The sequence below is a fragment of the Pogoniulus pusillus genome, chromosome 16 (assembly GCF_015220805.1).
Source record: "Pogoniulus pusillus isolate bPogPus1 chromosome 16, bPogPus1.pri, whole genome shotgun sequence".
NCBI classification, from domain to species: Eukaryota; Metazoa; Chordata; class Aves; order Piciformes; family Lybiidae; genus Pogoniulus; species Pogoniulus pusillus.
The window spans coordinates 16,777,175-16,804,568 of NC_087279.1; the positions used below are offsets into that span (position 1 = coordinate 16,777,175).

General features: G+C 41.9%; 1 protein-coding gene across 2 annotated transcripts in view; it reads right to left on the minus strand.

Moving 5' to 3' along the window:
* Positions 1 to 742: 742 nt before the first annotated feature.
* The window catches only part of EEFSEC (eukaryotic elongation factor, selenocysteine-tRNA specific), a 144,798-nt gene continuing 118,146 nt past the window's right edge, over positions 743 to 27,394 (minus strand). Inside the window, exon 7 of one of the 2 annotated variants that reach the window (XM_064156795.1) lies at positions 743 to 1,503. In XM_064156795.1, coding sequence (XP_064012865.1) covers positions 1,319 to 1,503 — 185 coding nt within the window. In that variant the 3' untranslated portion in view covers positions 743 to 1,318. Of the gene's footprint in view, positions 1,504 to 9,476; positions 9,621 to 27,394 lie in introns of those variants that run through there. The other variant, XM_064156797.1, reaches the window with a different exon arrangement.

Genomic DNA, 27,394 nt, shown 5'->3' on the forward strand with positions numbered 1-27,394 from the left:
GGCTGCCTACAGCCCATCCAGCCTGGCCTTAAACACCTCCAGGGATGGGGCCTCAACCACCTCCCTGGCTAACCATGCCAGGCTCTCACCACTCATATGGCAAAGACCTTCCTCCTCACATCTAGTCTGAATCTCCCCACTTCCAGCTTTGCTTCATTGCCCCTGGTCCTGTCACTTCCTGATATCTTAAAAAGTCCCTCCCCAGCTTTTTTGTTGGCCCCCTTCAGATACTGGAAGGCCACAATAAGGTCACCTCAGAGCCTCCTCTTCTCCAGACTGCACAGTCCCAGCTCTTTCAGTCTGCGCTCATAGGGGATGTGCTCCAGCCCTCTGATCATCCTCGTGGCCCTTCTCTGGACACACTCCAGCATGTCCACATACCTCTTGTAATAGGGGCTCCAGAACTGGATGCAGTACTCCAGGCAGGGTCTCATAGGATGTTCTATATGAACATAAGGAAAAACTTTTTCACTATGGTGGTGACAGAACGCTGAAACAGACTGCCCAGAGAGGTTGCAGAGTCTCCTCTCTGGAGACACTCAAAACTCACCTGGACACATTCCTGTGTGACCAATCCTGCCCTAGCAGAGGGGTGGACTCAATGACCGTTCCAGGTCCCTCCCAACCCCTAAACATTCTGTGAGATTCACTGCAAAACAGAGAGGAAATTCAGCAAAGCTGTGTAAAAAATCACTTAAGTCAGGTTCTGAACCTCTGGAACAGCGAACAGAACAATTGAGAGTCTCAGTCACATCATTATGTTTAATATGAAAAACATTTCAAGATAGAAATCATATTTGTAAAAAAGATCCATACCACCTCTCAGATAGCATCTGACAGAAGTGCAGATGAAGGAACGTGAAGCATCCATTATAGGTTTCACCTATTACATTGTGTGGTTTCGGTCCCCCACTTTGCTCGAGGAAGTAAACCTAGACTAATCAGCTTCACTTTGTGGTCACACAAATTCACATCTTGACTAGATTTAGATTAGTATTGGTGGCAAACTTTTTAAATCAAGAGAAATTTGGAAGCACTTCTTTCATGATCAGAATGCACACACGAACATGCCCATGCGGTAGGTGACGTTCTCCGACAGGCTGCACGGATTCACATCACAAAGATGACTAAAGCAGCAGATTCTATGGGAACAAAACCAGACTGCAGAGGTTTTGGAAGGAGCAGATAGTCAGCAGGAGCTTCCAGGCTCTGTTTGTGAGGAAAGAACAGGCCTAAGGCATTCAGACAAGAAACATGTTTGACCCAAATTAATTTCAGTTTGTTCTTTCAGGTGTGACCAGAGGCCTCTCTTGCATTCTCAGGACTGAATCATTTTCTTCTGCATGTCAAACACATATCTTTTAAACAGAAGAGAGATGGTAACAGGCTGGACTGAATCATTCTTGCTGCTTTCATCCTCTTTTGTTGTTTCCCCCTTCCCTGCCTTAGATTTCTTCTTAGAGGCAACGGTAAGAAGCGTCTTGGTATCTGGCTTCAGTCCATCTGTGAAAAACAAGAACATATATGCCAAATCATCACACCTCAGTATGACTGGGAAAATGAACAGGCAAGTCTGCTTCTGGCATCAACCAAAGAACATTACAAAGTATACCATATGAATTAGGAATATCACACTTCTGGAATATGGTAACTCACATGGAAAGAAGCCCTCACAGTTCACAAAAGCAATCATCCCTAATTCAGTGCAGTATCCTGGCTGTATCCTTCTACACCTTTTAAAATATTAGATGGGGGCAAACATTTAAACAAACCAGAAGAAGTTGCCTGGTCTAAGCCTTTTACTGAGCAGACCTTTCCTATTATTTACATAAATCTCCCAAAGTCTCTTCTCACTCCTAAGAATATTTATAAAAATCTAAGTCAGCAATGATAAAAATCCCCACTGGTAGAACACTAAAATCATACAGAGTTCTGAAATCTAAAAGGCTCTTGAATGTCTTCAGCCTAGATCCCAGACCTGCCAGAAGCAGACTGCCTCCACTAGAATAAAGTACTGTGTACAGTTCTGGAGCACTCAACACAAGAGGGACATGGAACTGTTGGAGCCAGTCCAGAGGAGGGCCAAGAAGATGCTCAGAGGGCTGCAGCAGCTCTGCTATGAGGACAAGCTATGAGAGTTGGGGCTCTTCAGTCTGGAGAAGAGAAGGCTTGGAGGAGACCTTAGAGTGGCCTTCCAGTAGCTGAAGGGGGCTTACAGGGAGGCTGGAGAGGGACTACTGACAAGGTTTTGTAATGACAGAACAAGGGGTAATGGGTTTAAACTGGCAGAGGGGAGATTCAGACTAGATGTTAGGAGGAAGTTCTTTGCAGTGAGGGTGGTGAGACACTGGCACAGGTTGCCCAGGGAGTTGTGGCTGCTCCCTCCCTGGAGGCGTTAAGGCCAGGTTGGATGAGGCCTTGGTGCCATGGTCTAGACTTGAGCTCTGTGGTAAAGGGTTGGACTTGATGATCTGTGAGGTCTCTTCCAACCCTGATGATACTATGATACTATACTATGACCTGTTCTAGTCGGAGGTGTCTCTGCCTACAGCGGGGGGGTTGGAGCTAGATGAGCTTTGAGGTCCCTTCCAACCTAGACCATTCTATGATTCTATATGATACAGTTTTGTGTTTCTTTGGGGTACTTTTCCTTAGGTTTTGGGGTGCTGTATATTCTGTTGGGTTTGTTTGTACTTTGGTTCTGGTGGTTTGTTTTGGCTAGAACACAGCATTTGTCAAGAGTTTCAACTGTCACCTTCTAGAGGAACTAGAAACTGTGTGGGATTCTGGGGGATCTAATTGAAGTCTTTCTCCAGACATTTGTGTCAAACAAAAATATTTGTCCTTTTCTTCCTAAATGGCTAAGGTTTATTACACTTTTATATTCTCTTTTAACTCGACACATTGGTGACATTTTAGATAAGAAATGCGAGATGGCAGCGTCCAAAGCAACGCTGTAAAACAAGAGAGATGCAGCTCCTAAAAGAAGCTCCAGAAGAATTGCTTGCTCAGAGCAGAAGACAGCAACCCCCTTGGGAGCTTATGCAGTGCCACCCGAACACACTGCAATGAGGCGCTCAGGCATTTGGCCAAATTCGGTTCAGGTATTTTTAACCTGTGGTGTCACATAACCTTATCTCAAACACTTAATCAGCTTCTTTTCCCCCATACTGAAAGTCAGATGTGGATTCTCATATCACAGCCTGACAAAAAGATTGAGATGCTTATGATTTACTGGAGACAGAAGGTCTACAAGCACAGGTGATTTGCTCCAGCACACAGACATCTAGAGGCACTTACAGCTGATTGCAGGGGGACTGGGCACTGGCACCCACCTTCTCATCTTGCTGTGTCAGGGAGCAAATTGTCCCAGGCAGCATCCCCACCAGGCAGCAAAAGGAAGGAAGGAAATGAGGAAGTGTTGATGCAAAACCCAAGAAACTGCTAGTTTGCCATTTTGTAACTCGGGGTTGTAAACCAGCCCCGGCACCCTACAGCACAGCCACAGGGAAACTGTCAGAGATGGAGAGGTCCTGCTTTAGCCAAAAAATGCAAGAGCACAAGAAAAGAGAAAAGCAATACATGATGGATGCAACTACATAAACTATAATTTACACTAAGGCTGCAGAAGTCCAGCATCAAGCAGAATCAGTTTTGCATAGTTTTTTTGCAAGATCTTGTATTTCACAGCTACAGCAGCAGCCACTTTTCAGGTGGAAGAATACTAGATTAAAAAAAAAAAAATGAAAGGAAGGAATGATTATTTCACTGTGAAAACAACTGAGACTGTTTTTCCTTGATGAGTTAAAAGGCTGATAATAAAAATAATCTTTGCACTTGTAAGGTTCAATTAATCAAACTATGGTGTGACCCGGTCACATATTTCACAGAACCACAGAATTAACCAAGTTGGAAAAGATCTCTCAGATCATCCACTCCAGCCTATCACCTAACCCTTCTAATTAACTAAACCCTGGCACTAAGTGCCTCAACCAACCTCCTTTAAACACTTCCAGGGATGGTAACTCCACCACCTCCCTGGGCAATCCACTCTTCTTCCCAACAACCATCCTAAACCTGCCCTGGTGCAGCTTGAGGCTGTCCTCTTGTTCTGCCTCTGGATGCCTGAGAGAAGAGACCAACCCCTACCTGGCTACAACCTCTTTTCAGGTAGTTGTAGAGAGCAATAAGGTCTCCCTTGAGCCTGTTTTGACCAAGCTAACTGCAAGTGTCCCTGAACAGTGTTTCCTCCACTTTCCTGGGAAGACCATTTATTTTTTGGACAATGAAACATTTAGTTTTGCTTTCAACTTGGTTTCCCTTCCTGGGCCTTATCACTATTACTAATGTTGCTGTTACTGGCACATTACTGTTTAAGAAAGATGTTGAACCAAATCCTTTCAGAAAGACACATTTTAAATTAATTAAAGCAAACAAATCCTAAAACACTTCTATTTATGTTAGCAGGCTTTGTGAGACTCCAATTTCCAAAAAATGCTAATTGACGGAAAGGGGAGAGGAAGGGAGGAGATGTAGCATTAACGCTGCAGCCAAAATTTTCCCCTGTGGGTATCTATAGCAAGGAACCTCAGCTGCTGCCACAGACCCTTGTCCATAGCCCACAGGGGTGCAGGAAAATGATACCCAAGGGTGGGGGGGGAAGTACAGGCTGGATGTTAGGAGGAAGTTCTTCACAGAGAGAGTGATTTGCCATTGGAATGGGTTGCCCAGGGAGGTGGTGGAGTCACTGTCCCTGGAATCATAGAATCAACCAGGTTGGAAGAGACCTCCAAGATCATCCAGGCCAACCTATCCCCCAGCCCTATCCAGTCAACTAGACCATGGCACTAAGTGCCTCATCCAGTCTTTGCTTGAAGACCTCCAGGGATGATGCCTCCACCACCTCCCTGGGCAGCCCATTCCAATGGAGATGTTGAAGAAAAGACTGGATGAGGCACTTAGTGCCATGGGCTAGTTGATTGGATAGGGCTGGGTGCTAGGTTGGACTGGATGAGCTTGGAGGTCTCTTCCAACCTGGTCGATTCTATGATTCCAGCCTCTCTCCCCAGTGGCAACGCTCAGCTGAGGCAGCCATGGGGGAAACCCCAGCCACGAGGGTGAAATAACCACTTTGGATAAAGTGAGCTTCAAAAACTTCCCGGGATATCAGCGAGCAACAGGACAGCCCAACATATCTTAAACTTGGTACATCATCTTAAGTGTTTAAGTGAAGAGTCTTGTGCTTGAAAAATGTCATTTTGAAGAAGAAAAAAACACATATGCTGCACGTGTAGAGGGGAAGATGCATTCAGAACTGTGCAATCTCACCTTTTCCACCCTATCATAAACTTCCCCATGCGGAGAAGTAAAGATAGGCCTCACTTGCAACCCTTAACACCTATTTGGACTCAAATAAGGTATTATGGCTAAGAAGTTTACTGAAGAAAAGGAAGAAGGTGGTATTTCCTCCCAGCAGAACGACAGGCTGACAGCCAGAGGCAGCTCAGGCATTAGTAAATTCACAGGGTATCTAAATTACCTAACCAGATCCCATGGCCCTCATTCTGCAAACAGATTAGGTGGCTGGCATCATACCCTAACAAATGGCATTTGCTGTTTTTCTGCTTTGGTGCCAGGAGGTCTAAGGGCTGAAGAGGCTCGGTGATAGGGAGCAGCACAAAGGAGAGGCAGGGGGAGAGCGGCGGGGAGGCACAATCGGGGTTTCATCTACCTCGGCGGATTTCTCGCGTTACACACAATGCATACTTTACATTTCACAAAACCAAGGAAATGAAGGGAAATATATCTGTCACCAAAGAAGACATCAGACCCTTAATAGCTGAAATGACGGGTATTTTTAGATGGAGGTCTAGTTTAACTTACTTACATTAAGGGTCTAATCTCTCTTGAACAATAGCTATGTTAGCTTGAATACATAGTGAGAAATCTGTTCCATTAATTAAGTGCTGCCTGTACTGCTTGGATTTGCAGCAAACCTTAATAGATTTTTTTTTTCCTCCTTCCTCTGTTGGACAATTACTTTATTTTGCCAAGTTGCTAATGGATTAAATTGAAAAGATCCTTAAAAAAGAAACCCACACAAAAAAAAATCCTTTAGCTTTAAAGTTGTAAGAAATGCCTTGCATACAACAGTGGAAAATATCTATCTATATTATTAATGGGTAGTCCTATCTGTATTATTAATGGGTAGTTCTATCTATATTATTAATGGGTGGTCCTATCTATATTATTAAAGGGTGGTCCTCAGAGGCGTGGAAGATATCTGAAAGCTTAGCAAATTCATTCTTACTCATCATAACCACGTCCATAACAAGAAACACCCAGACAGGTCTTCTGTAAAATGTACTTGCAGCACTGCCTAACCAAGGTGAGATGTGAAAATCCAGCTGTAAAATACTTCAATCTACTTCATGCAGTTTCAACTAACGTTACTAAATAAGAATATGGACTCTTCACACAATAGCCTTTGGCTCAGCACGGCCTCAGGGATATACACTGGACACGGAATGGGCTGCCCAGGGAGGTGGTGGAGTCGCTGTCCCTGGAGCTGTTCAAGGCAAGATTGGATGTGGCACTTGGTGCCATGGTCTAGCCTTGAGCTCTGTGGTAAAGGGTTGGACTTGATGATCTGTGAGGTCTCTTCCAACCCTGATAATACTGTGATACTGTGATATAGAACAAACCAAGCCATTTAAAAACACACACAAAAAAATGGTGAATTTCCAAACTCGTAAGAAAAGCAATACCTCATCAGGAAAAATACTTTGCAAACATAAAAACGGTTTCACATGCACAAAATAGTGGATAAATGCAGCATCTCACACCATTTCCACACCTAAAAGCTAGCTTCTTTGTGATTTGCAGTGTCTTACACAGTTAAACACAGTGCAGCCTTGAGTTCTGCAATGTCAGAATATGCAAGAAAATTGTGTAGAAATATGCAGATTTCAGGAGCTTCATACAGAAACTTCACACTGTAGAATTTTGGACCCCTTCTTGTGCATAGAGGTTGAGAACACAGCCCTGTGAGGAGAGGCTCAGGGAGCTGGGGGTGTTAAGTGGAAAAGAGGAGGCTCAGGGGTGACCTTATCACTGTCTACAACTACCTGAAAGGAGGCTGTAGCCAGGCAGGGGTTGGTCTCTTCTCCCAGACAACCAGCAACAGAACAAGGGGACACAGTCTCAAGTTGTGCCAGGGGAGGTCTAGGCTGGATGTCAGGAGGAAGTTCTTGCCAGAGAGAGTGATTGGCTTTGGAATGGGCTGCCCAGGGAGGTGGTGGAGTCGCCATCCCTGGAGGTGTTGAAGCAAAGCCTGGATGAGGCACTTAGTGCCATGGTCTAGCAGACTGGACAGGGCTGGATGCTAGGTTAGACTGGATGATCTTGGAGGTTTCTTCCAACCTGGTCGATTCTATGATTCCAAATCAATTTTTGCCTTCTCCCCATGCCAGTGAAGAGACCCATCTCTACAAAAGTTCTTTCTAATGCTCACTTTCTCCTAATGTCAGTCACAACTCCTTGCCACAAGCACTCAGTAAGACCTCATGACAAATCCCCACCTTGCTGACCAGCTACACACACAGAACATATAAATGTCCATTGCCATCACAGTTGATTTACTACTACTTCAGCATCAAGGAGGACAAAAGCTGACAGAATAGCAGGGTGAAGGAGCACTGCTGTGCTGTTTTTCCATATACACTTTAACTGCAATTGTTACCTGCAAGCTCGGATCCTACGTTACCTTTTAGATAACTTCCCTCCTCCACTGGATGCGTTTATTCCTTATCAACCTCCTCTGTCATCTTTGTTTTGGATTGGGGTGGGGATTTTGAGGGTTGTTGTTGCTTTGGTTTGAAGGTTTTTTTCCTTGGTGGATTTGTTTAATTTTATTTTTTTCTTCCTTATTAGTCTTCTGCTCATTCAAAAAGTCTCCAAGGGTGGTCTCTGTTCCTTCTGTTGAAGTTCAGCTCTCTCTCCTTTTCCATTTTTTATATTTTAGATTTCTCATCCCAGCATTTCTATTTCTACAGATTCCTCCAATAATTAGGAATAGCCTTGCCTCTTTCAGGGATAATGAATCAGTGTTTGCATGGAAAATTATGAAGACTGAATGCCAGACACAACCTAGATCAGAAGGAAGATAATACAGTATTCTCCTTTAAGCCCAGCCAGAGACAGGAATGATTTTTAAGCAACTGATAAACACATCATTGAAAACAGGTGCAATAATATAGGTGCAGGACATGCTCCCCAGCACAGCCAAGGAGAATAATTTACGTTGCTGAACTTCAACAACTCCCTTTCCCCTATGCAGATTTGTAAAACAGCCTGCTGCTAGCTACCCTGCTAGCCCACGAAGGTATCAGCATGGATGGCTACAGAGCTTTCCCACAACAATGAAAACAGGAACAAAGAAAACCAAACAAGCAACCTCCCCCTCAACACTCCAAAAAAACCCACCAAATCCCAAACTGAACAAATGTAATAGAAGATTTAAATTCACCAGAACTTGGGTTTCAGATTAAAATGAGAAGTTTGACCAATAGAAAAATCAGCACATAGACTGTGGTTCTGGATTCTTACCACCTTGCTTGAAAAAAAAGCACACTGAGGCTATGCTAGTAGCTAGCACAGGAATAGAAAACATCCCCATTTGCACTCTTTACTAAGAAATTCCTAGACTGTTCTTGACCTGCTGAGATATCTCCAAACCTACCACCTCATGTAGGAATTTGTGAGTAGGGTTTCAGAGGGAAACTCAACTTTGATTTTCCATTTGTAAAGAAAATGTCCTATTCACTTATCATAGAATCAACCAGGTTGGAAGACACCTCCAAGATCATCCAGTCCAAACTAGTACCCAGCCCTGTCCAGTCAACTAGACCATGGCACTAAGTGCCTCATCCAGGCTTTGCTTCAACACCTCCAGGGACGGTGACTCCACCACCTCCCTGGGCAGCCCATTCCAAAGCCAATCACTCTCTCTGGCAAGAACTTCCTCCTGACATCCAGCCTAGACCTCCCAAGGCACAACTTGAGACTGTGTCCCCTTGTTCTATTGCTGGTTGCCTGGGAGAAGAGACCAACCTCCACCTGGCTTGGACCTCCCTTCAGGTCATTGTAGACAGCAATGAGATCTGCCCCAAGCCTCCTCTCCTCCAGGCTAAACACCCCCAAATCCCTCAGTCTCTTCTCACAGGGCTTGTGTTCCAGAGCCTAGGAGACTCAACCACCTGCAACTTCTTGTTTCCCATCAACACTCAAATGTTTAAAATAATGATTAAACATCAGGGGACAAATTGACATAGTACACCTGACATCAGAAATAATATTCATCTGAGGCAAATGAAACCTTTTAAAACGATGGGCAGGCATTTTTCTTTCTTCCTGAGGGAAGATAAAAAAAAGCAAAACTTAAAAGAGGTAAAGGGTTGGGGATAATCCCCACTCACAATGGATTATTTGTAACAGCTGGCTTTCACAATTTCAGGATTTCCTTAAATTGAACCCTCGGAGCCTGAATCCTCATTACACAGCCAAGGAGCATGAGCCTACATCAGCTCTCTTGCTAACTGAGAGTGCAAAAGCCAGGTGACCTGGAAATCAAAAATAGAGCCCTGGTTAGAGGCACTGATGCCACAGTCTGATACAGAGGGGCTGTGCTTGAGAGTGGACAAAGAACAGTCTCTCTCTGATTACTGCAAAGACAGACCATTAAAAACAGAAACTTTTTGCCAGTACTGCAGGAGTCAAGAACCCAGCACCCTTCAGCACAACACAATTATAAACTATTCTGATTCTCTTCTGCTTGCAAGAGCTAGTTCTATTTACCCAAGATTTTCAACACCACACACACACACTTAACTATTTCAGAGTGGTACAAGGTTCAAATACAGCATTCTAACCTGTTTCAGACTCTGATCAACTTTAAAACAAGAAGAATAACTCTATCACTGGCTTCCAGCAACATTAAGAGAAATACTAGCAGAAGAAGTGTTGGTTCTCAGAGATCCATAAACACACTAGCAAGCACACACTTGTTCTCCACCAAGACCCACAACATGTCAGGAGTTCTACAACAAAGTTGTCATTAATCTGTGCCCTAAGGACATGAAAAAGCTCATATGCAATTATCCCTAGAGTAAGGTTCTGGAGTTTTGATTCAAACATGAAGTAGAAATATCCAACAAACCAGAGGATCAGCTTGCCCAGCCTCTCCTGTTGCACTTATCTCTACAGGGAAGACAGAAAGGACATAACAACAGAAAACATCTCCCTGCTTGAACTCTTTACATCAAGCTATTAGGCAGTAAGTGCTTCTTCTCTGATAAAGAAATCCAAAATCTTATCTTTTTTATTTTATTCAAGTTAAGGAGGTCTTTTTTGTCCTTCTATATCCCAGTCAAAAAATCCCCAAACACCCATAGGTGATCAGGAAAAGCATCTAAGTACTATGTCACTCTGCCCATGAACACTGTAATAGGAGCATCAGATATGTCAAATTACATCTAGCAGACTGGATCACTGTTTGCCTAGAGACTGCTGGTCCTATCTAACTTGGCATCCCATCTACCTGCCATTAATATATGGTGCTTCCAAAAGAGCAGGGATGAAAACTGTGTCCTGAACTAACAAAAACCTGGGATCATGTAGGAATTACAACTTGAATGCAATAGTTGATCACAGAGTCACTCAAGAAACAAGTGATACCCCTTTCCTTGCTACCCTTAGTAACTCAGGATTTGAGCTTCAAGTACCTTCATAGACCAAGCAATGAATTTTACTTATGTAAATCCCTTCACAATTCTCCAGTAATTCTATTTTGACTTTCCCACATCTCATCAGCTCTCTCAAATATTCTGTTGGAGTTTCAAACTCCAGAGTAGATTCATTTCTCTCTTCTGGCTGGTCCAAGGTCTGCTATAATCACCTTTCCTGGTTTGTGAATATTAATAGGACCACAGCATAGAGTTGGCCAGGGAGAACAGTCAACCTACAAAGAAAGGGATACCTTCCTTCCAAAGGAGAATTACTCTAATGCCTCTCTGTGGTAGTTGGAATCTACACAAAATATCCATCATTCATTGTTTGATGACAGAAAAAACACAACCATCTTTGAGTCACTTTGAGCAGAAGTAGAGTGCCTCGTGTCCTGACCAAACATTGCTGTGACAGAGTGCCTGCAGAGCTATTCCTACAGTCTCAGCTTGGTACATTGCAGGGAAATCCTTAACAACTAAAACATCTGCCCACAAATTGGGGAACAGCTGCCCCATGCCACATCAGAGAAGGCTACAGTTCAGTGGTGAACTGCACTGAGTCTTGTGTATCAGCTAAAGTTTATACAGGCTTTTGGCCTGAAAGACATAAGAGGTGGTACTGCTGGAAATAGCATGGATTTCATTATGGGCTCCTACTTAACAGGGCAAGAGCTAATCTTCCTTGATGAGGAAGACAGAAGCTGTTTTAATTCAAGAGGCTGACCTAGGTGAAGTTGAGGCTGAAGCTGTATTTGGAACACTCTCACATCCAGCTGGACACACAACTCTTTCAAGCTCAGTGCCAATTCTACACAATGGTTTGAACTGCACTCTCCAGCAGCCCTTAAAGGCACATTTTGTATCTTGGCTTTTGCTGCAAGCAATCAAGAAAGAATGCAAGAAAACAAAACTGTTTCCCAAGCACTGTTTGCTGGTGCCATAATTAATATAATCAAACAATTCCACAAATTGCTTCCAATTGCTGGCGTCACTTTCATGTACAGAGCCAGACTTTCAAAGAAGGACCTTCTTGTCCTACATCCTTACACTGGTAACCCTCGCTTCACACAATAGTAAACAAGAGCTCACTAAATAGTATAGGGTAATTTGTACTGTAATAGGTCCCCAAGGCACCATGGACACAATTTGAAATGCCACCTAATTTTTCTTTTTAATTAAAAAAGCAGTTACTATATTTAAACAACAACACAAAAAAGTTCAGAGGGGACAGATTGGAGTTTCCCACAGCTCGCTGGGAGTTTTCTCAAGGTCAGGAAGAGTTTTATAGGCTCAGCTGGTACACATTTTTTTTCCTTTTAATTACTCTGCCATACCCTCTGAATGAAGTCAGCGTCTTGATTTTTCAGTCTGATATATTTCAGGTTGCTCAACAGAGCACAGACTCCTGCACCACACCGTATCGATCAGCTGCTGCATGGTTATTGATGCCATACATCCCTCTACGTACCTTGCCTGCCCCGAGGGCAGCCAGCATGCCACCTTGCACTGAGAGCATGCCATTCATCCACAGTATTACACTTCTTTTATTTCCAGTAAGATGATCAAGATGTATCATCTTATTTCCCAACTCTACATAACAGAGCCACAATTTTTTACACCACCCCCCCCCCAAATGTAACAATTGAACACCAGATCCAAATGGTCCACTGGCAGCTGAAGCCATATAACAGGACAGACTTCTCCACTGACAAATCCCCACCATGTATCACACCACTCCTCTGCAAACATCTCATTATTTAAGTAAGTCTACATATTATGTAGGCCTACACAAGCTTACACACACTTTAGAAGGATACCTGCAGTTCTCACAGTGGATTTTCTGAGAGGTTCCCTAACCCAGCATACCCATCAACCTTAAACAACAGTTCCAAAATGAAGTGACATACTTGAGCTCTTAATTTCTTGTGTAGTTTGCCATACTTCAGTATGAACAGGTTGAAACTACCTGACCTGACACCTTGTCCTATAGGCTAACAAATATTTCTGCTGCTGTTGAGTGCTTCAAACATTTGTTGACTAGAGAAGATGACTTGATATTTCACACTCCTGGGACAGAACTATGACTTGTATGCTGTACACAATTCCTTGTTTCTGTATGCCAGAGACAAGTTCAAGTGAGAGTTATGTGATAGACTCCAATGCCATGATTACTAGGTCTATGCTACACAAATTACATGCACGCAGAATGCAATGGATCAACTTGCAGAGCTACTAGGCAACCACTAAGATGATCTTTTCAGTCTCAAATCCAACATTGTCCCATTAGCCTAAAGAACTGGATTTTCAGTTCAATTTCTTAAGGGCTATGTGTGTGCTTTCAGTACCTTAGCAAGGCTACAGTTATGCCAGCTGACGCATCACACCAGCAGTTATTCAGAAACTCTGTTTTCAATTGATAGCCACTAAGGTCCCTGCAGTTATTGAGATGATGCTTAAGTGCTACACTCATTCCCTCAGCATACCTACAAGGAGAGATAACCTTTATACTGATAATGTTCTTCAAGCTCCCTGAAAAAACAACGGAGTGCATGAGAATGCCCAGTGCACAACTGGAGCAAGTGTGAAAAAAAACAATGGCACTTGTAAGGACATCAAATTACTACTGCAAACATGCAATGCAGTTGGAAACCTTGGAATATGGACAGGCTCTTGTTACAATTCAACAGCAGAAAAATTACAGGCAGGTCAGCATGAATTATCCAAGTCCATTTGAAACAGTCAAAGACAGAACAGCGTCTTGAAATTGCGATTATTGTCACTGGATCTCTAAAAAGTAACATCCCAGGTGAGGAAGTAAAGAAACCTGTAGACAACACCTTGATGAGACTTTGATAGAGACTGTAAAGACTGTTGTACAGCTCAGATTTTCACATTGTTAAGATAGTCCTTGCTGATTGCTGATTAAATCCTCAAATCAAGCGGAATAAAAGCACAAAAATGTCTCCAAGAGTACAGCTAGGTATGTAAAAGCTTATCAAGGAACCACTAGCACAGGAGCTTTCATCATTTTAAAACCTATCTATCTCATTGGGACTAAATTTAGAAGCAGTGAGTCCTCAGCCCTGAGTCAGTTAGCAGTAGGCCAAGAGATACTTTTAATTGGGATTTTCCCCAAGAAGGTGGTGAGACACTAGAACAAGTTGCCCAGGGAGGCAGTGGAAGCCCCATCCCTGGAGGTCAGGCTAGATGCGGCTCTGAGCAACCTGATCTAGTGTGAGGTGTCCCTGCCCATGACAGAGGGGTTGGAACCAGATGATCTTCGAGGTCCCTTTCAGCCCTGACAATTCTACAATCTTCTCAGTACTCCAGTACCTACAGAACAGTACAGAAACTCAACAATGCTCACGTTCTTTGCACTATGGTGAGCAAAAACTAAAACTGTTTTGAACTCAACACAAGGGACTAAAATGTCATCAGTCCAGCAGGGAAAGACAACAACAAAACCAGTACCGACACACAATCTCTCCCGCAGCAGCCTTTCAGAAACTAATACAACGCAGAAAAAGTTTGGGTTAGCAGATCTGACACAGAATCAAAGGCAATTCATTACAAAGCAGCTTCAAATCAAAGTGCTAGATCCACAGGCCTGCCTGTAATCCTCCCATCTTGCCTGCACCTCTTGATGTGGAGTAGGCACCGCAGAAGCCAGTTAAGCTGGACCAACTCCGCTGATGCATCGCAGGCATCTGCTGCTCAGCGCTGGTCCAGAGTTTAAGTTTGGCGATATTCATCTTCCCCAGGGCTGCCTTCATAAAGCAATCCTGAACAATGGGACTTCAGAATAAAGAATAAAAACATTCACATTTCTTTTTTTTATAAACTTCCAGGCAAGGGCCTTTAATGCGATTAGGAGGGGAGGGGGATTGGATAGCAGCTTTTTCTTTTTCATGTTATGTATATTGTGTGTAAACAAATATGCAATTTGCTTTAAAAAGATAAGGTGATTAAATTTTTATCGGGCTTGTACTCTGTTGTCACCACAACAAAGAGAATTAGGAAAAGGAAAAAAAAAAGGCCTTTTTATTTGAATTATGCTCTTACCAGAGGTTCTCTACAGCACAGCTGTAAAGCCACTCAATGTTCTCCAAACAGGCCCTTTGATTGCATTTTATTCAACTTGTTTGCATTTGGAGCAATTGAAAGGAAAAGAACGCTCCACATTTTGATGTCTTAATGTTCCTTAATACCTTCTTTAATTTATATTAAGCTTCTTAACTAGGGTGATGAATTCTTCAAAAACAATAAAGACCTAGTGCAGAAATCTTTCACACACCATGAAAATTGAAATTATAATGTATTCATGGCTTTTTTTTTATTATTATAAACCTCCCACATTATTTAGAAGAAAGATTTAAAGTATATTAAAAAAAATCCTGAAGTTATAGGAGAATTATTTGATCCACAGAAACAGATGGAAATTCAAACTAACTATTACAAGGGAAATAACATGTTGTGGGAGGTGAAGGAGAATAAACAGGATGAGAATGTTGGATTCCTGTGAAGTTTTCAGTCTTTTAATAACCTATAAATTCTTTCTCTTTGGCTCTCCTCAATTAAAAAAAAGAAAGAGAGACTCTGGAACTTGGTTTAATTTTGCATTACCAAGACAAACTCAGACATTTGCCAGTTCTTCCTCCTTTATTACTCATATACTTCTTCCCTAAATTGGCTCTTCATGTTCATGGCTTCACAACCATTTCCCTCTCAATGCTAAGAACCATAGAATCAACTAGGTTGGAAGAGACCTCCAAGATCATCCAGTCCAACCTAGCACCCAGCCCTATCCAGTAATCTAGACCATGGCATTAAATGCCACCAGCACACACTGAAATGGGTGGGCATTGTAACAGAGCATGCAAACACCCACAGACAAAGCATCTTCACGAGGCACATGCTCCAGGGTGAGGTTCCCAGATTGAAACGTCACTCACAGGTGGATCTCAGTCAAATGGGATGCAGGCTGTAGGGGAAAAGCAAAGCTCATGTAATAAAAAGTGCAGAAGAGGCCACCCAAGGGACAAGACTGGCTGGGTTTGTTTTTGCAGGCACTGTGTGTTTTCCCACTCAGTTACAGGATGCTCAGTCTGATTAAGTCTGAAACATTAATTATCTGGCCTGTGTAACAAAACTAATTCTCAATAATTTCAGTGCTCTTAAAACTCCCTTTTGCAAAAAATAAACACAGCTTTCAATAAAAGTCCACTTTGGTCAAATTGGCCTCAGTAAGGAACATCCAGAAGAGCATAGTCTTGCTTTGCTTTCCCCTTCTCTATTTATCTGCTTTTTAAGCCTTTTTTTCCTTCCACTTAACCATTTTACACCTGCATGTATGTGCACATGTATAGGTACAAACAATTCACTTTGTTCCTTTTTTTTTGGCATAGAAAAGTCTGGGGGGAAAAAAAAACCCAAACAAGCCACAGCTGGCATTTCCATGAACACCATCCACAGTGCCTAAAGCTGTGCTACACTGACTGGGTCCATGGGTACTACATCAGTGAAGAAATCAGCTTCCCAAATGAATCATGAGCTACACTGAATCATCTGAAATGTCCTCAAAAGGATTTGAAAGTGAGCACACATTTTAATCTGGAACAGGTTTTATTTTCTGTCATCATCCCCTGACTGCTCACCTACCTTCCCTAAGTCACATTTTAAAGCAAATCCCAGGAAAGCTCAAATGCAACCTGATGAGAAAGCCTGCCACGCTTAGAAAATGCTTGGGAAAAAAAGCTCACTTGGCTGTACCTGCAATCAACTGCCCACAATAATTAAAACTATTAAAACATTTCATATGCTGCATTTACCATAGAGTAAAACAATCCTGATCTTAATCTTACTACATATGCACCCTGGATGAAATAAGACCTTCCACTCCTGAGCAGGGTCACACCATACATGCACAGAAGCATCAAAAGCTAACAGTTTAGAAAGGATACTTGCATCACTACAGTAAAATCAAAAAACTCTCTCATCAAGTACCAAGAAATTGCAGGCTCTGTCAAAGGTGGCTCAGAAGAGCTTTGCACACCAGTACATCACCCTCTGCCACACTGGTCCTACGCACTGATGGCTGCTTTTGCAGGGAACAGCACAAAGCAATGCTAAACCCAGAGTTATTCAAGCACAGTAATTACCTTCTGACAGGTACCACCTACTGTATCACATCTATTAAAAACTTCCTCTGTGCTTTTTGGAAGGGAGCAAGTACCAAATTTATATATCTAAACCAGTACTTATGTATGTAACCAGTTAGGAGTCTTAACTGTTGTATCTACAAAAGCTTGTGCCTTTAAGCAGAAATGATTCATGACTTTTAATTTGTTTTAAATGTTAAAGAATTCCATCCAAGTAAATTGAGCCAACAAGCCAACAGAAGATGAAGATGTGTATCTGTTTTGTATTTAAAAAACCTTCAGTCCATACATTTCTCAGTCACCCACAAGTCCTCTAGCAGTGAAAAAATTCTTTCCAATAGCTAAGTTTCCTGTATTTCTTTTAATTAAGACACCATGCTTTCCTTCATTCAGCACATGCTAGTTGAACATTATTGAGCCTTAACTGATTCTCCTTATATTATTTAATTGCTACTATTTTAAAGTGTTTTTTTTTTGCAAATAAATTAGCCAGTGATTTTGGAAATTAGGAAAGATTTGCAGAATGGAGCTCTTTCTGTAGGCTACTTAAATATCATTAACATAAAACAATGCAAAGTCATCAGCACCACTCTCCAAACAAAAATATTTAAAAGGAATAGAAGCATTGTTTTTGAAGGGAGAACTTATTTCCCTTCTCAATACCAAGACTTTCAGGTTCAATCTTTTCAAGCTTTTTTCTCAGCAGTCACAAAGACCAGAAATAAACATTTAAATCCGAATTTTAGAGGATGCTCAGGGGTGACCTTATTGCTGTCTACAACTACCTGAGGGGAGGTTGTGGCTAGGAGGAGGTTGCTCTCTTCTCTCAGGTGGCCAGCACCAGAACAAGAGGACACAGCCTCAAGCTGCGCCAGGGGAGATTTAGGCTGGAGGTGAGGAGAAAGTTCTTCCCTGAGAGAGTCATTGGGCACTGGAATGGGCTGCCCAGGGAGGTGAGGTGGTGGAGTTGTCGTCCCTGGGTCTGTTCAAGGCAAAATTGGACGTGGCACTTGGTGCCATGGTCTAGCCTTGAGCTCTGTGGTAAAGGGTTAGACTTGATGGTCTCTGAGGTCTCTTCCAACCTTGGTGATACTGTGATACTTTTCAGTACCTGGGCCCCAGATAAAGAGCAACACTGATTAAGTCAAAAGTGCTCTGACAATGACATGAAAATTAGGAGGCAGGCACAGCAAGTCAGGCTTTCAGTGAGAGCGTAAGTTGTGGAGATCCAGTGACACAGACCTAGCACATACTAACACCACTTATCCATGCCACAGTGATCCTTCCATTTTTCTAGGCAAGCACCCAAAGGCTGGGTTTCCTTCCTCATTACACTCTTCCTGGGGCACAGACTGTTCTAAAAGTTAGTCAAGGAAAATATCAGAAAATGCAGGCATAGCCTCTCTGTCCAAGTCCACTGGAAGCAGATCACATTAAAGGCTAAGGGAGATTAGCTTCCCTGAGCCACCCCCCAAAAAGACTCCTCATCTTTCTGAAGGTTTCAGGTATTGATGTTATTTGGACATGAGATGCAGGCAGTTCACAAGCTCATATGCAGAAATTACTAACAAGTTTCCCAATGCCAGGTGGCTGGCCAGAAGCAAACGTGTTACAGCAACCTAATTTTGAGGATTCCCTCTACCAATATCAATCTGTTTGAGTGCCTCAGTCCAAATCCAGCAGTGAGGGAGGTGGGGAGGATAAGGCTCACAACTGTTTTTCAAGGTTATGTCTGCCAACCCAGCTGTGTGGACTGAAGAGTCACTACATATTTCCAACACGCCAGTTTATACTGACTTGCACTGCAAAAGAGTCCCCACAAATAAATCCAGCATTTCTAAGGCATGCAGTAAAAGGCAGCATTAAAGGAAAGAAAAATTAAGGTCACAAAAGATGTAATATATCCAGCCAAAGCATACAAACAAGTTACAAATAAATTAGCACCATTATCAAACCCACAAAGGCGGCATCTTGTGAGAGATGGCTGATTTCATTAAGTTTGGGTTCTAATAGAGACCATTTCAGGAGCTGGAGTTCTCACTTCTAAAGCTTTCTTTTTCTTGACAAATAATTGCTAAACATTTTCCTTGTTGTATCAGTGTTTATGATGTCCTAACTTTAAGACAACACAGGAACATAGTTTAGCCTGTCAACATAAACGGCTTGTTAGTGACCCTACACAGGGTATCTTTTGCCTGCCAAGTTTTGCCAGAAGAGTGGATTTTTGAGGAGAGGAAGCAAAAGACAAGACAAATTTACATTCAAATTACATTTTCTCTGAAACTGCTGCTACATTTTCCTCCGAGCCTCCACTGCTCCCGTGATGATACTGTTCAGCTCTGCACAACAATCCAGCAAAAGGAAATGGTGTCCCTTCCAATACCCATCTGTGCCTATGTTCTCCATTTAGACTCTGCCTCAGGATTTTAATTCCCTCCATCCTTACTTTCTAGTTAGCCTCAGTGGTCTTGAGGTCTCCACTTATTGCTCAGGGCAGAGCTGATCAATTGCAGGTTCTGTGATAGCAACCAAGCAGCCATTTACAATTCCAACAGCTGTTACCGATTTGGCAGCAGAATCACGGCAAGTCCCTTGCTCCAACCCCCCCTCTTCAGAAAGAGAAAACGGTAGGAACAATCCAAAAACACAAGGAAAGGGAAAGAAAGTGTCACGGATAAAGGCTCAGCCCTAGCTGATAATCATTTTGGCTGTGCAAAGCCAGCAACGCAGACTACTACACCACATTAAGTGAACCCTGAAGTCCTATCTTATCCAGGTTCCTTCCCTGCTGACAGACACTGGAGCAGGAGGAAGTCTGCAGTGCACCACAATATTAAGTCACATTCTCCTTTAAAGATCTCCATGCCCTGCTGACAGGCAGCATGGTGCAGAGCTACCTCAGGTAGTGCATGAGGAAGCAGCCCAGCAAGGAAGCCATCTCAATGGCCAATGGTTGTGAGCGGGAGTGAGAAGGTCGATTTGTCAATCCCATCACCCTCACTTTTAGTCTTTATGGATCAAAATGGAAGCAGCATTCGCTCACCCTGCATACTGATGATGAGGGAACTCACTGAAGTGTTCATTAAAGTGTTTGTTTTACACATAGTTCATCAAGGCTAGAGATCTACAGTAAGTTTACATTAATACTTAGGCCATTAATATTCAAGGTCTAGTAAAAAGTCTGAAAAAGAAGACAAAAACCTGAATCTTCACAAAATTTAACAGACTCACTCCCTTCCAAGTAGGTCTAAACATTAAGTCCTGACACAATTTTCCTTAGGACAGCTATCCTTTCATCCTTTGAAAGGAATATGGGATACTGTAGGAAAGATAAGAGCCTAACTCTCTGGAAGGAAACCAGGTCATTCGCCCAAGAAACAAGCATGTGCCGGTGGTTAGAGCAAAGCAACATCTTCAACTCTCTCCCTCTCAAACAAGCAAATAATAAAAGAAAGAAACAAACAAAAAACAGTGTCCATGCTTCAATGCACACACCTAAGTATCCAAATTCTGCTCTAGGTGCTACAAAAATTATCAATATCCAGACAGAAGTGAACCAGTCTTACTCCCTGTACTGGGCAAAAAGACCCTGAACAAGGAGTTCACCAAGAGAAAGACAAGATTTTGTTGCACATTTACGTGCATCAGCTTTGACTTAGCACCTTCTTTAATAAAAAGACAGCAGACCTAAAACACTCAGGAGTGACCTGGTCAACCTGAAACTCCAAAGTATACTTTTAGTGAATTTCATTGAGGGAGAAAAAAGAAGGAAGTTTTAGCGTGAGAAGAACCTCTCAGGCAGCAGTGCTGACTTCTAATGAAGGTTAGCTTGTGTTCTGCAATCTAAAATTACAATGGACAGGCCACTCTATTCCCATCTTTTATTCAGTCCTATTTTACTACTCCAAATATATACTAAATTTGTATACTCTTTAACAGTAGTTAATCTTCAATTAAAATACCTAGAGCAGAAACTAAGATAACTGGTTTAAAAGGTAAAAGCTTATTGATGAAAATGTATTCTTCATATTGCCTTTTTTTTTTTTTTTAATTCTGCATATTAAAAATGTCATTTTTAGGACTTGAAAAAAATCTTCAGGAATAATGAAGGCTAACAAAAGACTGAAGAGCAGTAATTTAAAAAGCTCCATATGTAGCATCCTGATTACTGTATCAGTCCCATTTCCATAACGAAGGGAGAAGTCACCAAACTGCTGCTTGTCCTTTCTAGTGACAAGGAAAGGGTAAAGAGGAGAGTATGATTTCAAGGCATCATCCTTCAGGCTCTCAGGGAAGAACAAGAAGTCTCCTGCAGTACAATACGTGGGTGTCAGTGTCCAGCACTTTTCTGGAATACGGTAACCCCAGCACTGGTGGTCCCTGCACATGTACTTAATTTGGAAGCAGCTGGGTTCAAAAGTTTATCCTCACTTTTTGACCTGCAAAGGTTTAGTGTGTGGGCGTGCACATGAGTGTGTGCATCATACCACACAAGCTGAAGATGTGCAGCCACAACATACACAGCGTGCAAGTGTTTATGCGTATGGTTTTGCACGCAGAACATATTGCATATTTTTAAATACCATGACATTATCCAGTACACATCAGAGTGATGCACACTGCATGAGCATCCAGCCCTCTCAAGCCAAACATGGCCAGTCTGCAGTTCAAAATTCAGTGAACTGAAATTTTCTGGCATAATCTCCAGAGGACACGATGAAAGAATCTCTAAATGCAGTACTACTGAACTGAAAAGATTCAATATGCCTCATAAAAAGTATGACAATCAAATCTGCAATCTTGACTACATTAATGTCACTACTGTGCCTATCACAGGTACACCAAACTGTAGGACACATAAGACAGATAACTGCCTCCACATTTATAGTGTTTTTCATCATATGCAGTGAGCTTAAAAATGTAAGTAAGTGAAGGAAGACTACAAAATAAAAGCAGGCTGGGAACCTCCGAGTCCAGTCTAGTGCCAGGAGTGTACAGTCAGCCTGGTGGAATAGTCAGAACTCAGAAGAATTAATGTATGCTCCAGTCAACATCTAAATATTTTCTTGAATTGCTCTAAAGCACTCTACAACTGCAGGCAGAAATCCCTGATCTTGGCACAAAGGATGTATTTCCACAACCATTTGTCATTTGAGAGCTCAGACACAGAAGCAAGTTAGTGCCTATCAGCCGAGCTTCGATAACTGCGAATATACTCCTCAGCACATCATATGCATGACAGAACATCTTCCCTGGGATTTAAGAGAGAGAGATCTAAGGTTATGAATTTATAGCACATTTGTGATGGGGTTTGAGCATTCAGACAGTCACTATCAGTGAGATAGCAAACAGTGACTCATTAATCCAGGGCAATGTGACAGCATAGTGGAGCGCAATAGTTTTCTCAGCACTTGTGTCATTTTGAAATCTTGAATCAACTGTTTACAGAAGCTCTTCACTTGTGTTCACAGTGGTAAGTGCTCTACATGCCAGTGAATCTTCAGTAATTCCTAACGTGCAGCATGTATGAAATAGCAGTTTGTGTCATTTAAATGACAAAACCCAGCACACATAAGGGATACACAGTTCAGGAGGAGTGGAAAACACAGATTTTCAAACTGAACGAGCACTTTGTGTTTGTTGATGAAGTTGTAACTTTCAGTCAGAATTACCCAACAGTAACTCTATTACAAACCAGTTCCAAACACAACATGGGGAAAAACACTTTGTATGCAACACAAATCAAGTAAAGCATGTAGGCATAATGGCATAGAAAAGAGAAATTATTTAACAGAGGAGCCCATACATCAGCAACTGAAACTGCAAATTAAAACACAAGATGGTGCCTCGGGGGGAAACACTTTGCACAAAGACACTACAGATGGCAAGTCTATGAAGACCAGATTACTTGACCAATGCCAAAAAATGCAAGTCTGTCTTCAGAAGTTCCAGGCACAAAGTGAAAAGTTAATGTTTGAAACCATTGTGCATTCCAAAATTTCTTGTGACCTGAAAACCTATTCAACTTTCCAGGGAAATTTCCAGCTTCTAGTAGAAATGTTTTGTACATTGCTTTAGTGTTAAGTCTTAATCCTCTAAAAGATGAAAAAATCTGAGCAAAGGCCTTCCAAGAAAACAAAAACTGAACTTTCATTGTTATAATCATGGCATCTAGTGCAACAGCCAAAGGAAAGGCTTCCTAATTCTGATTCAACTCAGCAGTGCCCAACCACTTAGAGAAAAACAAACAGAAGAATAAATAGTAACACTTCCGACTTGTTACTAAAGCAGACAAATGAAACAAAACTCACCAAGCAATAAGAGAGAAGAATAGGCTCTCTGGTGCCACGCAAGCCCCTGGGCTGACGAGTCTATGCAAGCAATACCAGTGTTCGCTGCTGTGCGTAGCAGGGACAGCGCATTTATTCTCTCCTGAGTAAAACTGAATTCTGTCTGGTTTGTACATATAAAATGGGAGTAACTCTAGTGGTTCCACGGTTGAAATAAGGATACAATTGAACCAGTAACTGCTGCTCACACCAAGAAAAACAGAGAACAAGTACTGCCTTACAGAAGCCCCCAAACTGTAACTTGCTCTCAAGTCATTATAGCCCTAATGGTCAGTCATTTGGATGGGAAAGTAAGAAATCCAGGCCTCAGTAGTTCTGCTTGCTTGGCTTCTATCAGTTCACAGTATTATTTCACCTCTGTCATCACTTACAAAATGAGGTTAAGAATGCTATAATTCTTTACACAATACCTTAAACACACAGTTCCTTTTTTAAGCTGAAGAAAAGCTACATAGCATTACATTTACAAAGTGTCATTGTGGAAGGAACAGCTTGTTCCTTTTACTTTCATGTTTAAACAACTCCACTGAGGTCTGAAGATCTTGATTTATTTCTGATTTTACCAATGTTAAAAAAAAAGGGGGGGGCTTTTCTTGGCAATGTAATTCATGAGTTTAGCATTTCATCAAATATGCTTCTGTTAAGTGCAGTTGAGCAGGCACATTAATCAAGGTCATAAACTTGAAGTCAAATCACAGGCAACTGAGCAGCTCCTGTCCTTTTTCCATGGTCCCTGTGCCTACCACAGAAGGCTAATTATTTTACAACAAAACTTGAGAAGTGTATTTTCTCCCCTAAAGCCATATTTGTTCATTGTTTTCACTGTTTCTGCTTCCAGAGGATGAATTCCTGTCTGCAGTTGATATGTTCCCATCAAAACCACAGTGCTTGAGCCATCCATACACCAGCAATAATAATGCTGAAGGCAAATTACATCCTTAAGAAGCACTACCTTTTGATTGATGAGCAATTTAAACCACAACAAAAGAAAGCAGAGAGTTTAAAAGTCAAATAAGAATCAGAAGCATCTCTCAGCTTCCCTATGCTGTGGGTTTTCCATGGCTGCTAGTAAAAAAACCCCAATGAAAACATCTCTTTAAATTGTTTGTTGTTTTCTAGAAAGCTAAGAACAATGCCTGTCACCAATTTCTGCATCCTCATTATGGGTATTTTTTGGTCCAATGTATATTAATAAAGTCATTAACAGTTACCTGTATCCATCTCTTCCAGGATGCAGATTGGGAGAGAAATTTTCTACTTCTTGTCCATTATTTTGGGAAAGAGCCTACAATAATCTCTGGAATACACACATTTGCTATGACAGTATTTCTTTCCAGAACTGTTCATAAGCAGGATGTATCTTGCTGATAGCTTTTCTTTTTTCTTTAAACCTTAACTGATGAAAAGATTGATATAAAATGGCACATGACACGAGCCAACAGCTGCTACAGCCATTGCACTGAAAGGTAGAAAGGGCACAGGCTACAGAACATCTTCCCTAACACAGTTCCATAAGGTACCCTCACCTTATACATCCAAAGATCGAGTGTCATCAAGGGCAATGGAGAACAGCTTGTGGAACTTTGCCAGTTACATTATCTTGCTGTGGCAGGTACACTGATGTGTATCAAGTGCTTTGAAATGGGGGAAGTCTTGTCACAACACGATGTTCAGAAAGTACCAGAAGCAAAAAGTGAATAAAGAGAAGATGCATTTGCCAACAACTTGATCTTTTTGCATCTACCACTATAAGGTACTACAAATTAAGGAGAATTATTAGGTCACCCAGGGAACATCTCAAACTAATATTAGATATTTCTGGAAAGTTATGTTTTCAGTTACCTTTCCAGTCTGCTTTACAAGTCTTAGAAATGAGGTACCCACCAGCTTTCTTCCAAAGATTAATCCTCACCCAGGAATGACCACAACGGATCAAAACATACCACCATGACAATCAATTACCAAAAGAAAAATCAATTGGAACAAAAATTACCATCAGTCAGCAACCACCAGCTACTGGCTGACCTAAAAAAATCAAACACTGCCAGAGTTCCAGGAGATGCTGTTATATTGCTGAAAAACTGTGGTAGTTCAGGAGTTTCCCACCTCACCACGAACTCACCAGACTAAATCAGCCAGCTAGAAGTTAAGGAATGAAGCAATGTTTACAGCATGGCACAATTTACAACCAAATATACACAATATATACAGATATTTGCAACTATATACAAGTTAAAAGTAATACAGAAATACAAACCCCTCCCAAACAGCAGAACCACCCAGGAGGGCTTTCCAACCAACTCCCCTCTTCCTTTCCACACCTCCTCTCTTATCTCAGAATCTCTTATGTGCAAGAGGTGAGTCATGGGAAGCCAGATAAGGAATTAGAAACAGAGTGATTAGTTTGGGTTACACAGGTCCAGCAGAAAAAATAGTGAAGCAGGCAGCAGCCAGACAGAGACTGACTGACTTTTGTTTATGTTTCATGTATTATATCTCTCAGCAGAACCTACGAGTGATATAGACATCACTATCACTTTCTTTCCACAACCAAAAATCTAATTTCTTCATTAAAATATTCCAATTAGCCTCAAACCAGGACAAACACACTTGAGTCCTCCTCACCACACTGCCATAAACGTGCTGGCAACTTAATCCCACTAGATATCTGCTCTGTATCATTAGAGCAGAAGCGATACTTCCCTTTGCCAGAGTCAAAAAGGATAAACCCCATTTGCTTGAGAAACATCCAGGCACTGGTGAGGAGACTACAACTAGAAAATATGAGGGAAAATAATGGAAAAAGTTGCTATTCATTACACTCACACATAACAAATACAGTGGTAGCATTCACATATCCATGTGGAAAGAGTCCAGTTTTGACAAGAATTACACCAGACAACCACTCTGCATGCAATGCAGGCACTGACAGAGTTCAACAGCCTCCTAAGAAACACCACACATCCTATTTTCTTTGATAGGCAAGCAAACTGTGCTGAGTTAAACACCTAAGCTGTTTGAATTCATTCTTACCTTGAATATATTACTTTTGTCACTCATATTTTTTCCCCCCTTTAATTATCAGTGTAACATCGACAGAAAAAACAGTCTTGCAAAAGTAAATAGTTTCCTCATCTAAGTAATGATGTGCTGACACAAAAACCAGAAGTCATGGAAATAAAGAAACAAAACTCTCAGGGTATTGTTTTGTAACAAAATAGATAGCTCTATTTTTAGGTCAGGAAAAACCCACCACAAAACACAAGGCCAGCAAATGCACTGCTGAACTGTGTGACTGATCTGGAAAAGGGAGTTCCTTGACTATGTAAGATTTGTCAACCTCACCCTAAATAAAGCAAGTGGAGTTGGTTGCTTTTATAATCTGTTAGGACCAAGTGACCCTGTTGAGGCAATGAATCTTTACTCCAGTCTTTTCTGTCGTCCTGATACAGCTCCCACGTTAACTTTGTCATCTTTTTAATCTTAGGCACGTCTGCAGTCTAGTCTTTCACAAGAACCTCTGAATCCAACCTTTAAGTTGTTTCCTACTTCATGCACTTTTCCAAATACATTTGAGGGACCAGCAGCAGTCCCACTTAGTGGAAAAGGGGCTCCTGCATTCCGTGCTCAAGAAAAGCCTCACCACCCCTGAAAAACTTGGGAGGAGGCAAAAGATGCCACACACAATCCTGTATGTCAGAAGTTTGCTCTTCAGGAGATGAGTGATTGCAAGTAGTGTCATAACATACAACTGAGCAAATGAAGAAAACAGCACACTTTCCTACTAAGTATTAACAACCACATGGGTAAGAAAACAGGAGAGATCAGCAACTGCACTGGGATAGAAAGAGTCAATAACACAGAGCTGTGTTCCAGGTAATAGAAACATCCAAGTTTCAGGACCTGAAACACACATGGCACTCCCTAGAGCTGCCAAAATACATTGTCCTGGGTCACTCCTGAGCAAAAGCCCATGCTGAAATTCATGAAACTTCTTCAGACACAACACAGTGAAAGCAAAAGGCATGGATGTTCAAAACTGCAGCTCCATCTTTCTCCGAGCACCCCATACAGCATTCCTTTGTACAGCCTTGGCTGCAAG